At 54.2% G+C, this 15,191-nt stretch overlaps 4 protein-coding genes and 2 non-coding genes across 6 annotated transcripts; 3 read left to right on the plus strand and 3 right to left on the minus strand.

The window, feature by feature from the left end:
• Positions 1–3,283: 3,283 nt before the first annotated feature.
• LRP88_10420 lies at positions 3,284–3,383 on the minus strand. The gene has a single exon. It is a non-coding gene; the product is annotated as a tRNA-Met (tRNA).
• A 126-nt stretch (positions 3,384–3,509) lies between these two features.
• Positions 3,510–3,609, minus strand: LRP88_10421. The gene has a single exon. It is a non-coding gene; the product is annotated as a tRNA-Met (tRNA).
• Positions 3,610–4,504: 895 nt separating this feature from the next.
• Positions 4,505–6,159, plus strand: LRP88_10422 (glycine hydroxymethyltransferase SHM2; the record flags this gene model as incomplete). The annotated part of the gene is made up of 4 exons (XM_083246883.1): positions 4,505–4,552; positions 4,618–4,668; positions 4,749–5,113; positions 5,169–6,159. 4 exons carry the CDS (start codon positions 4,505–4,507, stop codon positions 6,157–6,159), a joined length of 1,455 nt encoding a protein of 484 aa, XP_083097996.1.
• A 1,528-nt stretch (positions 6,160–7,687) lies between these two features.
• LRP88_10423 (SAGA histone acetyltransferase complex subunit SPT7) lies at positions 7,688–11,176 on the minus strand (the record flags this gene model as incomplete). Its single annotated transcript, XM_083246884.1, has 3 exons — positions 7,688–8,872; positions 8,921–10,077; positions 10,126–11,176. The coding sequence occupies 3 exons, from the start codon at positions 11,174–11,176 to the stop codon at positions 7,688–7,690; spliced, it is 3,393 nt and encodes a 1,130-aa protein (XP_083097997.1).
• Positions 11,177–12,596: 1,420 nt separating this feature from the next.
• LRP88_10424 (dolichol-linked oligosaccharide pyrophosphatase LLP1) lies at positions 12,597–13,330 on the plus strand (the record flags this gene model as incomplete). The annotated part of the gene is made up of 2 exons (XM_083246885.1): positions 12,597–12,621; positions 12,741–13,330. The coding sequence occupies 2 exons, from the start codon at positions 12,597–12,599 to the stop codon at positions 13,328–13,330; spliced, it is 615 nt and encodes a 204-aa protein (XP_083097998.1).
• Positions 13,331–14,040: 710 nt separating this feature from the next.
• On the plus strand, positions 14,041–14,978 carry LRP88_10425 (tubulin-binding prefolding complex subunit PAC10; the record flags this gene model as incomplete). The annotated part of the gene is made up of 6 exons (XM_083246886.1): positions 14,041–14,072; positions 14,131–14,256; positions 14,364–14,475; positions 14,526–14,624; positions 14,676–14,801; positions 14,865–14,978. The coding sequence occupies 6 exons, from the start codon at positions 14,041–14,043 to the stop codon at positions 14,976–14,978; spliced, it is 609 nt and encodes a 202-aa protein (XP_083097999.1).
• Positions 14,979–15,191: the final 213 nt, after the last annotated feature.

The raw sequence follows: 15,191 nt of genomic DNA on the forward strand, positions 1-15,191 counted from the left end.
CGACGATAGTGTTTGGGCTGGGCGGCCAAAGAAGCACAAACACCCGAAACCTGAAAAAAAGCAGCGCGAGCACGTCGTCGTCGTTTATCGAACGGATGGATGTTCCACCCCCTTCCCGACCGCTGGCCAGGCCCTGTCTTCCCATCGGTTGCAAGTCTCCTGCTGCCGCAGCAGCGTGCAGCATGCAGAGTGCAGTGCAGTGTGCACCGCGGCGCGATGCAGCGTAGGTGTGCAGGTGTAACTGCAGGCTGGTCGCAACCACGTAGCCATTTGCTTTGAAAATAGGTACGTACGTAGAGGTAAACCGCCAGATCCCACATTGCGCGGGGGACATTTCACATCGACAGTACAACGCACGGCTGCTGGAGCTTGAGCGTGTCTGAATGTGGATGTCGTGGTGATACAGCTTACCTGGGTTGGTATGGATGCTCCAGCCTCTCTGCCTTTCCCCACGATTTTTAACCCGTAGTTCACCCAGAGATATTTACGGCTCGCGTTTTTCTCGGTTTTCGTGAAAACACCTACATGGGCCCAAGTGGTGAAACTACCCTGGAACATACATGTCGAAACTATGTTTATTCGTCTTCGAAGACTCGAATATATCATGGCGCGACTTGGCGGTATTGGCGTTGTCAACTCTGTCTACCATAAGGCTGCTCTCTGGATGTCTGCAGTCGGCTTCCGTGGCCGCTCCGCGAACGTTACACAGTACCACTTATGGCGCACAACAGCCAAGCCCTCGCTCCTCACGTTACGATGAATCTAACTCTGGCATCGATACTGCATCTGCTCAGTCATTTCCATCCCGGCGCAAGATATCGCCCTGGCCATTCACTTCGGTTCTTTCCCCACGAGCTGTGCTCGTTTCAGCGCGCCCAGGAATTGAATGCCCAACGGCCAGTGCTGTAAATGTGCTAGCTGATGAAATTGGCCTGTGCCGCACGCACGACACCACCACCACCATCCCACGTCCCTCCCATGCGAACTTGCTTTTTTTCTTCTTCCTCATCTTGTCTGCGCTTCGTGTTTTGCAAGCCCCGGCGACCCCATCCCATTCGCTCAGGGGACGCCCTAACAAGGAGGGCTGCCCTCTCCGTCATTGCCTGTGTCAGATTCGACGCCCACTGTTCTCTCTTGCATTTCCAGTTCATGCCCGCCCACTAGGCTTGGTTCCTCCTTCGGTTGGTTCTATTCTCTTCTGTTCCCCGTCTGGTTCTGCAATGGGATAGGCCAGAGGCGCCAGAAGTCGACAAGACCAGATGGGGGAAGTCGCCCCGGCCCGGGCCTCCCCAGGTGATCCAACAGCAAAAGCCAGCCAGCCAGCCCAGCCCAGCCCAGCAGCCCTGGTGGGCGTGGCCACCACCATGGAAATCAGCAAAAAGTGGATTCACGAGCAGACGGGGGAGTCACACGTGTTCGGCGCGGTTCGACGCATCTGTGCGGACGGCAACGTAGCTATCCTAACAAATGCCCGTCTCTTGCTGGCGTCGCCGAGGTCTCTGGCACTCCAATGAAGCCAAGTCTCGGGAGCCTCACTTGGCCCTGGTAGGCGACACCCTCATCATCATCCTTCGCCTCGGCCTGTACGGCTTAATTATCCGATGGGATGTGATCTGCCAATCTGGCCAGGGCCCAACGTTTACGTACTGGACCTGCCTGGGCCCTGCAGGACATGGGGGAGACATTCACCAGGGATCTCTCCACCCGACAGATCGCGCCAGCTCTCTTGCTTGCTTGGGCTGCCGTCTCGACAGGCAGGCTACGTACCGTACCGGCAACGGGTCAGCAGAGCCGTTAGGTCCCTGTCCCCCAGCCTCCATGCTTGGTCTCTCCACGCTTGGGACGGATGGTAGGTACCCATGGAGCCCGAACGCAGCGAGCAGCCTGCGCCAGGACCAGTCTGTTCCTCGAGAGGGCGGATTGGCAAAACGACTGGCCGACTCAAGATGAGACGGTCCTTGGACAGCTTGCTCCGTCATCGCCTCCGAGTCCCTGAACGGCTCCGTTCATTACCGGCTAACCCCAAAGACCCAAGGGGTCCGCTAACGCACGCCTGGAGGAGGCCGTCTCTGACAACTACCGACCCACTAACTGTGTACAGCTGTTCATGTGTGCTAGCGTAATCGCCTTGAAGCACCTCATCCTCAGCATCGAAGAGGCTGTCTCCTCATTGTCACACGGTCATGTGACTAGATGCCTGTCGACCAATGTCAACCATGTTCCGGAGTTCTTAACTGTTGTGCCATTGGACTCTTTGTCCATTGATCCAGATAGGCTTTCATCGTTTTTGTCTTCTCTTCTTTTCTTCTTGCCCTTTGTTTCCCCCTAGTGAACCTGGTTTAGGTCTCGGGATCTCGTTGGACACACAGATGTTGCTGCCCATTGATAGCCAAGGGTCCCTTGGGCACTGGCATGCCAATCCCCCTATGCCTCGAGAACTCTAACCTGAGTAATGGCTAGTGAATATAGTGTTTTATTCTGTCATGACGACCCCAGTCTTTCTAGAATCATGCTCGTCAAAGTCTCAGATCAGCCGCCGCCACTTTGGAGTCGGCGTGGTAACAGGGAGGCCAACCTCTCTTCCAACAGTTCAGTCAACGCGCTCAAGGCTTCGATGTCAGTTGCTCAGGAACAGCTTCCTCTGGATAGGTTTGGACTGGCTGAACTCTGTTGACGATGGCATATTCTAAAACTGGCCGGGTTGGCAACACCTGACGCACTCTCTCTGTGGCTTGCTTTTTTTCCGCGGCTACATCTCCCGTGCGTTGGGGCGGTGATGGCTTTTGGAAATCACATTCCGGCGCCAAAAAGCCATCTTGTCATTCACCAGGAACCAGACAACAGACCGCCACTGGGGCGGTTGGCCCGAAACTGATAAAGAAGGGCTGCCGTGCACATCCCTTGAATCTAGATCCACGGCTCTGACAGCCACAGAGCAGCCCAAGCTCCCTTGCCTCGCCCTGTACCGCACGGTACACGCTGCACATCTCTACCTGTCTCACCTTTGCCCGAAGCCTCCTTGTCCTTTTTGGCTTGTGTAATGATGCAGTTGTGGAACAGAGAGAGGTATGATGAGTTTGGGGCCAGGGGAGAAAAAAAGAGAGAGACGAGGTGAGACATGGCCATCGACCCGTCTACTGGCTGAGACTGGCATTTGGTTTGATGCCAGTGGGCCTGACAGCGGTTGCCGAGAGCTGGTGTCTCTCGCTACAAGATGCAGGGCCACTCACTCAGTCGCTCGCAACAACAAAAAGGGACGCTTGTCGAATAGACAAGCTTGCTTTGTCGGTGGAGAGGCTCGAACTCTCGACCTTTGGATTACTCTGACCTGGGGTCAAATCATACTATGAGACCAACGCTCTAACCAACTGAGCCACACCGACTGGGCACCTGGTTGCTGGACCTTGTGCTTGTGGGGAGCGGCTCTCGGGAAAGCTCTCAAGAACGGGAGCGAGTTGACAACCCCACGAAAAAAGAAACGACGCCATACGGGCCGTCGGCAAAAGGTTTGTCGGTGGAGAGGCTCGAACTCTCGACCTTTGGATGTCCCTGACCTGAGGTCAAGTCATATTATGAGACCAACGCTCTAACCAACTGAGCCACACCGACGAAGGCTGAATGGGGACTAGGCCCTATTCGGATGACTGGGAGTCAGACAATGATGCTCAAGAAGGGCGCAGATGTTGGTGTCTGGAGCTCTGGCTGGGTGAGAAATGTGGATTTCCAGTGGCTGAGCTGAGGGAGGCTCGTCGGTGTGGGCGTTGCCCATCTCAACGCGGGGTGCTTCACCTTGTTGGAGAAACGTGATCGGTCTTTGCGGGATGGCACGCCGTCAAGCTGCAATAGCTTCGGGTTAAGTCGTTAAATAGATGCGGACAAACTTCGTAGTTCGGCATTTTCTTTGCTCGACGTGTCATCGGGATGTTGTGTTGGAGCGATGACTGGGTGTGGTTCGGGATGTGCAGCGCTGCATGGTGGTTGTTGTTGAGGTTGAGTGAGGGTGGGAGGTGATGAAGTCAGCACCCGTGATAGTAAGCTTTACACGCAGTTAACGGTCAGCAGCTGGAAAAGGACACGACACAGCTTGAAAAATACACCAATAAATGAATATTGTACAAGACTTGAAACAATTGAAAATATCAGCGTCATATCAACAAACAAGCCAAACAGCTCACAAACCGTTAGCCTACAGGGTAGCTACACCCACCTCTGAATCATCCTTACCGTCCATCTCCCATTATCGGAGGCCCCGCCAATGAAAAAGACCCCGCACCTCCAAGTAACCCCGCCGCGCCCGTTCGGTATTTTACCGTGTGCAGTCTCTGTGTGGCCGCATTCGCTCGCTCGGGAGCCGTAACGAAATTTTTCCTCGAGCTACTATAACTACTTTTACCTTCGTTCCTCCCACACCTTTTTGTCCTTCCTCTCCTCCTCTTTATTCCATCCTCCCACACTCTCAAGAAACATCTTGACAGCTTCGATCCCTCACCCTCAAACCATCACAATGGCTCCCCTCACTGCCGACTATGCGCTCTCCGAGTCGCACAAGGAGGTAAGCTGCCCTGCCCCTCCATTGCCCCTCCAAACATATCGAATGACTGACTCACCTCTGTCCAGATGCTCGAGAAGTCTCTCCTCGACTCCGACCCTGAGGTCGCCTCCATCATGGTACGTCTTGACCCATTGGCATTAGCATTGGCATTGGCATTGCCACTTGACACGGCGACAATGGCTTACACCCTCCGCAGAAGGATGAGATCCAGCGCCAGCGCGAGTCCATCGTTCTCATCGCCTCCGAGAACATCACCTCCCGCGCCGTCTTCGACGCTCTTGGCTCCCCCATGTCCAACAAATACTCCGAGGGTTACCCCGGTGCTCGTTACTATGGTGGCAACCAGCACATTGACCAGATCGAGCTGCTCTGCCAGCGCCGCGCCCTCGAGGCCTTCCACCTCGACCCTGAGAAGTGGGGTGTCAACGTCCAGTGCCTCTCTGGATCCCCTGCCAACCTCCAGGTCTACCAGGCCATCATGCCCCCTCACGGCCGTCTCATGGGTCTTGACCTCCCCCACGGTGGCCATCTGAGCCACGGCTACCAGACTCCCCAGCGAAAGTGAGTGACGACAGACTCAATTGGACAGCTGAGCTTGGACTAACATGATACCTAGGATCTCCGCTGTCTCTACCTACTTCGAGACCATGCCCTACCGTGTCGACCTCGAGACCGGTATCATTGACTACGATACCCTCCAGAAGAACGCCATCCTCTACCGCCCCAAGGTTTTGGTTGCCGGTACCTCTGCTTACTGCCGTCTCATTGACTACGAGCGTATGCGCAAGATCGCCGACTCTGTCGGTGCTTACCTCGTTGTCGACATGGCCCACATCTCCGGTCTCATCGCCGCCGAGGTGATCCCCACCCCCTTCAAGTACGCCGACATTGTCACCACCACCACCCACAAGTCCCTCCGTGGTCCCCGTGGTGCCATGATCTTCTTCCGCAAGGGTGTCCGCTCCGTCGATGCCAAGACCGGCAAGGAGACCCTCTACGACCTCGAGGGCCCCATCAACTTCTCCGTCTTCCCTGGTCACCAGGGTGGCCCCCACAACCACACCATCACTGCCCTGGCCGTTGCCCTGAAGCAGGCTGCCAGCCCCGACTTCAAGGCCTACCAGGAGAAGGTCGTCTCCAACGCCAAGACCCTGGAGAACACCTTCAAGACCCTCGGCCACAAGCTCGTCTCTGACGGCACTGACAGCCACATGGTCCTGGTCGACCTCCGCCAGCACAGCCTCGACGGTGCCCGTGTCGAGGCCGTCCTTGAGCAGATCAACATTGCCTGCAACAAGAACTCTATCCCCGGCGACAAGAGCGCCCTCACCCCCTGCGGTATCCGCATTGGTACCCCTGCCATGACCTCGCGTGGCTTCGGCGAGAAGGAGTTTGAGCGCGTCGCCAAGTACATTGACGAGTCCATCAAGATCTGCAAGGAGGTCCAGGGTGCCCTGCCCAAGGAGGCCAACAAGCTCAAGGACTTCAAGGCCAAGGTCGCCAGCGGCGAGGTCGAGAAGATCAACGAGCTCAAGAAGGAGATTGCCGCCTGGTGCAACACTTTCCCCCTCCCCGTTGAGGGCTGGCGTTTGGATGCCGGCATCTAAGGTGTCTACACTCTCACTTAAGATGACCCTGGGACGATGGGTATCTAATTCAACACACAACGTACGCATTTAACATGGATGAGGCAAACGGCGAAACGTTTCAACAGCATGCATTTCATCACGGCGCAATACCTAGTTTGCTTTTCGTATGGTCTTTAAGGGTCGGGATATCAAAGAGGGAATCCTTCAACAAAAAATGGATTTGGCTGGAAAAAAGGTGGTGGGAGTTGGGAAATTCTGTTTCTTTATAAGTTTTTGATATCAAAGAGGATTGTCTTGATCTTCTCAAATCAGTCGTCTGGGGCTTCCCTTTTTTGCAAGGGACTCGGATGGACTAGATCACTGCTTCATTGAGAAGCAGTTGAAGCTGAATACAACAATCTTCAGCAACTTTGTGCGTCGTTGTGTCTTGTCATGAGCGTGATATGTCGACTTCACATCACCAAATATATGGACCGTGGTGTTTGTTTCAAGGCTTATTAGTTGCCTACCTATTCTAACCAAGAAAGCAAGCAAGCAGCCTCTGGAACACGCCGCCTTCAACATCAGCTTTCGAACCCGCACGGCCGTCCATCTCTCTCCTCCCCAAGGTATCCATCATCTCCTTCGTTGAATCTCCCAGCCGTGCGTTACATCAATCAAATCCGATCCATTCCATTCGTCCATCCATCCTAGCCCGACATTTCCTTAGCCAGGCTATCCAGTTCCTTCTAGCAAACAAGAAACAAAAAAACACCCATTCATCGTATATAACAAAACACAAGAGCCCGCCTGGGTCTCATCAAAGTCCAAAGACAAATAAAAAAAGGGGTGTTATCGGGCAACAACAAAAAAGAAACCTCGAGGGCTTCGCCTTCACTTCTTCCATCTGGCGTGAGCCTTTCCGTGCGCCGGGCAGTTGTGGAAAAGAAAGCCAAACCGACCCCCTCCACGTTTTGCTTTTGTCTTCTTGTCCAAATGGCCAATGTCGAGAGAGAAAAAGAAGGGCAAAGGAAAAAAAAAGGGGGGTAAAGAGGCCATCTCGAATAAATCCATCTCGCTTGGTGCTGTTGTAGTCGTTCAAAGGATGCTCATCTTCTCCCCTGTGTCGTGTAGATACTGCTTGGTTTACCGAAGCCTCCTGAAGATGAAACAAAGGCCGCGAATGGATGTGTGCTATGAGTCGACCGAGATAATAGGCAAGGAGAGGCAACGATGCCAGCTTTCGAATGGCAGCTGCCATATTTGGGGGTATGAGAAATGTTTGAGAGTAAATAGATGCAGGGGAAAATAATACATGATTATTGTGAATCAAAGAGAAGCTCGATGGGATTTGCACGCTCTCTTGTCTTGTTGGTTTCGCTGTCAGATAACATGGCCTGAACTGAGCGTAATAGTAAACATGGCCTGCCACATCCATCTCCATAGAATGGACAGATGGATGGACTAAACTGAGCACACATCGTATTCAAGGTTGCGAGCAACAGTGTCTTGGTAAACAAACGCCCTCTCTCCTCCATGATGCGAGTTACCGGAAGCCCTGCTTGGCCTACTGTGCAATGCTCTCCGGGCTCATCATGCCGATGGTGTCGTCCTTGTCCGTCTGGCTGGCGTTGCCCTGGCTCTGAGTGCTGTCCCGCCTCTCCATGCTGGGGGCGAGGGCGAGCACCGCAGGGTTGGGCGCTGTGCCGGTTGTTACCGTCATCGACTTCTTCTTGCCGGGAGTATTGGAGGCTGCCCCCTTGTCGGGCGAGGCATTGGCCTTGGCCTCGGCTGCTGCCGCCTCCATCTTCTTCTTCTTCTTGGCGAGCGCCATCTGCTCCTTTGGAGACCGCTTCTGAGCCGTGACGATCTTTCCGCTTGCACCCAGACGAGGGCGGGGCTTCTTCTGCTTGGTTGGAAGGTCTTCATCCTCAACGAGAGGCTGATCGCCATTAGCGTGCAGCTTAGCCAGGAAGAAGTTCTTGACCAGTCCGATCTGGTCCTGAATGTTCTCCTTGGTGACTGGGTCTGAAGCCGACAATGGATCAAAGAGATCGGTTGTTGCCTCGCCAGTCGTCTGGGTTTGCATCTGGTACTGGTTGCGCACCCGGGTCTGCAGTAGGTGCAGGGGCACAGAGATCATATCGAGTCCCATCTCCTTGTCCAGACCCAGAGCTCGGAAGCCAAAGAAGTCTTCGCCCAGATCTTCGGCAAAGTCGCCGCTAACGAATTGCTCACTGCCATCCTTGAAGGCACCCACTCCGTCAGCGCCCGCATCCTGAGATAGAGCGGGACGGAGTAGATCTGTGAGATGAATCTTCATCCTCTCGTGAAGACCACCTAGCTTGGAGCTGAGTCTGTCGATATCATCCCGGGCGTACGCTTCCAAGGAGGCGATGTCGTGGCCGTTCTCATCCAAGGTGTGCAGGATCACCTCCTCTGGGGTGAACCGGGGTTGGAATTTGGACCCTTCTGCGGCCGATGCTGCCTTCTTCTCTGACTGGTTATAGACGTTGAATGTTCGGATCAACTTTTGGAAGTAATCAGATGCGACCCCAGTGAAGGTGTCAATAGCAGAAGGCTGGAGCTCCTCGAAGCCAGTGTGGTAGAGAATCTTGGCAATGGAACGCTTGAGTGCATTCTGGCAGGTCTCGGGCGCCATTACAGGACCATCATCGGATATGAAATGCGGTTCAATGTCCTGCTCGACAAAGGGGTCCGAGTTGGACTTGGGGAATTGGTTCGTATACACCTAAGCGTCATTAGTAGAGTCCATTGTTGCGAGCCAGAAGAATCTTACCTGAGTCTGGACTTGCATCTGCTTGATCACCGAAATCCTTGTTGCCAGTTTTCTTGTTTCCTGGATTTGGTGGATGTTCTCGTCCATCTTTTTGGTTAAGCGACTCTGCGGCGCAACGAAGCCCCCAGCGGGAACCAGGCGGAGGAAGTCCTCGTGTTGATTAATGACTTGCCCTTCTCCATCCTCAATCCACTGGAGTTTTGGGTGAATGTCGGGGATGTTGCTCTGGGCATCGTAATAGTCTGGGATCACCTTCTCCGCCTCCTCCTCAATCTCCTCAGCCAGGGTCTCGGTTGGTTTCGTCGCCCCGTCCTTTGTGGCCACGGCGGCCGAGTTTGCTTGGGCATTCGTGATGATGCCCTGTGCCTCTGCCTCTCTCTGGCGCTTCAGGAACCGTCGCATCCCATTCTTGGTACGGACCAATGCAGGAGCCTCGACGTTGAACTTGTTGTCCTTGAAGAGTTGGTATCGCTCTTTGGCCACCAGAGCTCGGTCTTTCTTAGTCGTTTGTTTCCAGACCTTGTACTCTTCGTCCTCGTATGCTTGCTCAGCAGCCTCTCCAAACGCCGAGTTCAAAGCCATTCCGTTGAGACTTGGCCCATCAATATCCATGGCATCGGCGTTGCTCGCAATTCCCGAGTGGCCGTTAACACCGCCTGGTGTGATTGATCCAGCGATCGGAGTGGCGAACCCGTTGCTTCCGTCTACTTCAGAGCCCTCCCTGACCTTTCCGAGAAGACCGTTCACTTGTAATATGGGTTTTTGATCAATGGCTGGTGTATCTTCCTTCTCGTTGTGTGCTTTTCGGGCTTTGGTTGTCCCCTTTGAGCCGGCTTTGCGGCCGCGCGATGACATGATGGGCTCATCGTCAGAGTCGTCTCCGCCGTCGTCATCGCCGCCGTTCTGTTTTCGCCGCTCTTCAGCTTCAACTTCGGCCCGGGAGCGGATGACGAGGTCGGGAATCAGGGGGATGAGCTTCTCTGCCTCCTTTCTCATTCCATTCGCCATACGCCGTAACGGGTGATTCATGTCCTGATTGAACTTCAGGCAGTTGTCCCAGATCAGGTTAAGATCCACGACAAATTCGGCCTTGGACTTGTATGTTAGACTCTTCAACTTCTTGGTCATGGTACCGAGGTCCATGGGGTTCTTGATGACTGGTAAATGTTAGCGGCGCGGGGGCTTGGTTGGGCTTGGTGCCTCACAGTTGTAGTAGTTTGGGGCATCTCGCTTGTTGACCCTGTTCAGGAAGGGAGTTGAATATTCGGTATGCGCCTTGAGCTCCGTCAAGACCTTTTCTAGTGCCTCGTAGAGCTCTTCCTGGTTCACATTCTCCTCGCTAGCCCATTTACTCCGATTCTTGCGGACCTCATTCATGAGAAGTCTCAATTCTGCATCAGAGGCGCGAACTTGGTCTCGCTTCATGTCTATCCGGGCGATGAGATGCTTCAGGGTGAGACTGGAAGCGCCGAGATTCGCGCTGCTGAGGGAACCTTGATTCGGGGCATGGTTGTGGCTGTGATTTGGGTGGTGGTTGTGATCCATTTCGGCTTGGAGTTGCTTCTCGGAGTCTTCCAGCTGCTGCTGCTCAAGCATAGCCGCACGGTCATTTTCGAGAGTATGAAATATGGTGTGGAAGCTCCTACGCGCTGCCTCTTCGGTGGCTGTGCGAGCCTCTTCCAATTTCTTGATGGCATCTTCGCCGGGTTTATCTTTGGACTTGTCGCCCTGCTTGCCCGGTGATGTCACCGAGTGAACTGGCGAGCTCCCTGATTTCGAGGGGGAGAGTAGCGTGTTGGCGGCGGCGGCGGCGGCGGAAGACTGCGGCTTGGGCGCGGGTTGCGCGGGCTCATCCTCTTCTTCGTCATCGTCGTCGTAGTCATCCTCATCGATGGCTCGCTTTGCCTTCTTGAGCGGAGGCTCTTTGATGGGCTCGTGATCGGTCGCGGGAGGGATAATGGTGGCGGAGGCGGCCGGCAGGCGGCGGAGAGCGTTGATCGCGGTATAGTTGTATGAGCCATCCTCACCAAAGAGCAGCGCGACCTTGTCCTCGGTCTTGCGATACAGATCGGCGAAGAGGGCGCGTCGATTCTCTTCCTCGATATCAAGTGGTGCCTCAGGCATCAATGTGACCGAGTTATCGACGGGGGTCTGCGTGCGCGCAGGAACATCATCGAGATGCGGTAGACTTCTATTGCTGTTTGCATGCTGTAAGGAGGGAGGATGCCAGACGGACTGGCCGTTGGGGAGCGACATGATGGGCCCGGGGCGATGGAAGCGACGACGGGGCGCGAGTCGCCATGCGCAACGAGATGCGCTCGCGTGCGGCCGGACCGAGGGCGATTGGGAGGATCAAGACTGCATGGGACAAAAGAGCGACATCGACAGAGATGGCGGGCCGAGTTTCGCGACGAATAGCCAAGGGGAAGGCGTTGTTTTGATGGATCGCGATGGGCCGTTTTGTCGTCTGTTCAAGAGGTGAGGTTGAGGATTTGGGGGGAGGCTTGCACCTTTCCCGAAGCGGAGACTTTTCCTTGACTGAGCTGGCGCGCGCTGGACTGGTAGGCTGCTAGGCCTCTTCAGGCGGGCTTCCAGGGCGGTTGTGCTGACTTTCGCGGGGGCTCGCGGGGGAGAGGTACTGGTACCGAGGACCTGGAGAGGCCGATTCAGGAGGAGGCCCGCCAAGACACAGTGCTGTAGGGCGATTGACGCTGTGAAAACAGTCCTCGGCCTGTTGAATCACTGCTCCGTATCTGTTTCTTGACGCGTTTAAACGACACTCGGCACGGTCTCCCCTCAGGTCGTTTGTCCGGGACGTACTCCGTACTCCGTGACTGGGGCTCCGTTTCGGGGCCGATGATGTACAAGGACCTCCGCTGTCTTTGTCATCTGGGTCATTGGAACAGTCACGTGAGCCATGCACGGGGTCTGCTATTCCAGCACCTTGTTGTATTGATGGTGAAGACTGTTTGGGTTGCCCAGCGTCCATTTATCCTATGCTGGATACTTTGTGCTCGACACTCCCTATTGTCCTCGTTCATGCTTCCTCCAAACAATCGACTATGCCCGATTCTCAACGTTTCCCCCCTCATATGCTGCTCACAAACACCGCAGGTTGACCCCAAGGAACAAAGCCAGCTTTCTTCCACCCCAGATCATCTTCAACCAGTCACACACGAGATTGGGAACATGGGGAAGTGCCTTGCAGTGGGATGGGGTCCATGAGATCACCAGCACCAATATGAAAAGGCACCAAATTGCCAAGTAAAAACGGAGCTACTGCGCCTGGGGCTGCCACGGCTTGCATCAAGTTCCCGCGTTATCGACCCCATTTGTTACCTTTCAATTGGTACCTTTGGTACGATCCCTGTCGTTCTGGACCTGCACCGCCACATAGCCTGACGCAAGCCACAGATGCAATGTGGCAGCTCCCTTGTTCTGTGCCTGGTCAGAGCTCCTGATCCCAGCCTCTCCGCCAACGGAATAGCTGTCGTAACCTCGCCCTCACGTCCCTCCACCTTCATTCTTGAAGAGTTGCTTCAGTCAACCACACGCTACCTATCCAGCCGGGCGTCAACTTCAATCAGAACACTTTTTAGTGTATAAGACTGACGTGCTTTAACGTCACGCCCCGGCTTTGCTCAAACTCTACCTTCTTCAGCTCCAGTTATCCACCATGAGAATACGACTTCCCTTCGCAGGTACGTCATCACCGTATGTTCGCGCTGATTCTCTGCTGGGGTTGGGCTCGATTGTGCTCTCCCGATCGTGAATCTGGCGTGGACTAAGAATGGCTTGTATGAAACTGACAGCCCCCTAGGCGCATTCGTGTTGCTATTATTTATCGCCGCCTACGCCGGCTTGACAACGGTTCAGCTCGGCCAATATGTCAACGACAAAGTGCTCCATTTTTTCACTCTATTCCTCCTTACGACCGTCTTCTACTGGGTTGTCGACACCAGCCGCCGGCGTACCTTGAACATGACTTTGGTCGTATGCACTCTCGTGCTCGGCGTCGGCTCCGAATTTGTACAGGGCTTCCTTGACAATGGCCGGGAATTCGACTTGTATGATATTGTTGCAAATATCTTTGGAAGCTTTGCTGGTCTTGGTCTCTGCACCTGGTACCACAAGCGCATGCTCGAGCGAAAGAGACAACGCAGACGGTACACTGCCGTCCCGGGCGAGGACCAGGGTGATGTCGAGCTTGGGGAGGGCCACGAGACTGGCGTCGTCGAGGCCCCTAGCCGGTCTCGAACTTTGGAGGAGGAGGTTGACAACTGGGACGAGAACCAGATTGATGATGACTGGGACGAGGAGGAGAGCCCCGAGGCCCACACTGCCGCCCAAGGTGGTGACAAAAGCGCTGAAACTGGCGACTTAGGAGAAGGGAAGAAGCGGACGGACTAAAGTGGTTACTTCCTTGCTGATTTAGTCCTGGTGGATGCGCTTTTACTCATGATTGCGCTGGATCATGCTACACGAGTTTATGTCGATTGGGTCGCACGTCATCTGCTTGTTTGAAGACTTTCTTGACAGGCGTTGGTGGTAGCTCACAAGAAATAGCGGGTTTATTTTCGGTTAGGGGAATGGGATGAGAATGGAGCTTCATTGCATTCATCTATTGTTACCAACAATGAATCATTTGGTTAAGAATGTTGAGAGACAATACTCTAGAGAGAGGGGTGGAGAACCACCTCTCGGAGACTGTAGGCCTGACAATTGTTGCTCTCAAGTCTGCTGGATCGTTTCCCAATAATCCATCCTAAGAGTGAAGCTGTTTTCTATTCCCAGCTGGTGCACGGGAGCGGGTATTTGGCGCAGCAACCTTGCTATGTGGTATTGAGGATATTCAGTATATTCTCTATCGTTCTCGATCGCAAAATTGAACAATTTAGTCTTAAGACAGAAGAATGGAATACGAGTAGAGTGTAGCTAGGCACCCAGAAACAGACCCATGAGCTCCATGAGAATACCCCTCCTCACCGCTCACCTCGGTGAACCCCACCTCGGTCAATCCCCCACTGACGAAATGTCACCTTGTCGCAAAACCCACCTGTGCTCGCCCAACAACAGCTTTCCATACCTCGCCCTGTTCTCGACGGGTCCATACCAGCAACATGGCGACACAAGGCAAGGCGGCGGCGTCAAGGTGAGCGCACAAAGGAGCTGCATGTCTCGATTCCCCCGCAACCGCTGACTCTGAACAGTAAAGATGCTACGCCCACCAATCCGCGGGGCATCCCCTACGCCCCGTTCGTCGATAAGGTCGAGGACTACGTCACCACCCGAGAAGACGTCGAACCTACCCTGCGAAGCTTCCAAGAAATGATCTCGTAAGTTCTTGACGATCCGGACGGACAGAGAAGCCAGACGGCACTCGCAGGTCTTCGGAAACCCAGGCGCGGCGATGGGACAGGTGCTGACGGTGGATGGCGGGCAGCAAGTACCAGTTTATGGAGATGAACCTGCAAAAGCGGATGGGGGGCCTCAAGGAGAAGATTCCCGACATTCAGAAGACTCTCGACTCGGTCAAATTCCTCAAGCTAAGAAAGGTTTGGGCTGCGCGACTGCTTCAAGATACCCCAACTGACAGGCGGCATAGGAGGATGATGAGCCGATAGAGACGACGTTTGAGCTTAACGACACGCTGTATTCGAAGGCGAATATCCCCGCGACTGAGGAGGTCTACATCTGGCTTGGGGTACAGTTACACACGTGACAGGTGTGCGTGAATGAGGCTGACTCGGTTTAGGCCAATGTGATGTTGTCATATCCTATAGATGAGGCCGAGACGCTGCTGGGCTCGAAGCTGTCGACGGCGAAGCTGAGCTTGTCGAACTGCGAGGAGGACTTGGACTTTCTTCGTGAACAGATCACGGTACGTATATTCACATATGTGTTTCCAGGTCCCGCAGCACAGTTGCTGATCAAGTACTTGTAGACCATGGAGGTCGCCATTGCTAGAGTATACAACTGGGAGGTGGTCCAGAAGCGAAAGGACAAGGCCGAGGAGGAAAAGGAGAGCAAGAAGAACAAGGAGTCACAAGATAACTGAGAGAGAAAAGCACTCAAGGCTGGTTCCTGGTGTATCTACGGAAAGCCATATCATACAAAAGTAGAAGCAAAAAAGGAAAAGGAAAAGTGACTTTACCTTGTTTCTTTTGGACTGGGGAGCTATGAGATGAATCGGAAAAGGTCTGCGAATGAAAGGGCAGGCTTCTGGTGAATCTATATGAAACCAACGCATAAACGAACATAGAAACTGAAA

Source organism: Fusarium phalaenopsidis, assembly GCF_050370095.1.
Source record: "Fusarium phalaenopsidis strain FUZ10S chromosome Unknown contig_32304, whole genome shotgun sequence".
Lineage (NCBI taxonomy): Eukaryota > Fungi > Ascomycota > Sordariomycetes > Hypocreales > Nectriaceae > Fusarium > Fusarium phalaenopsidis.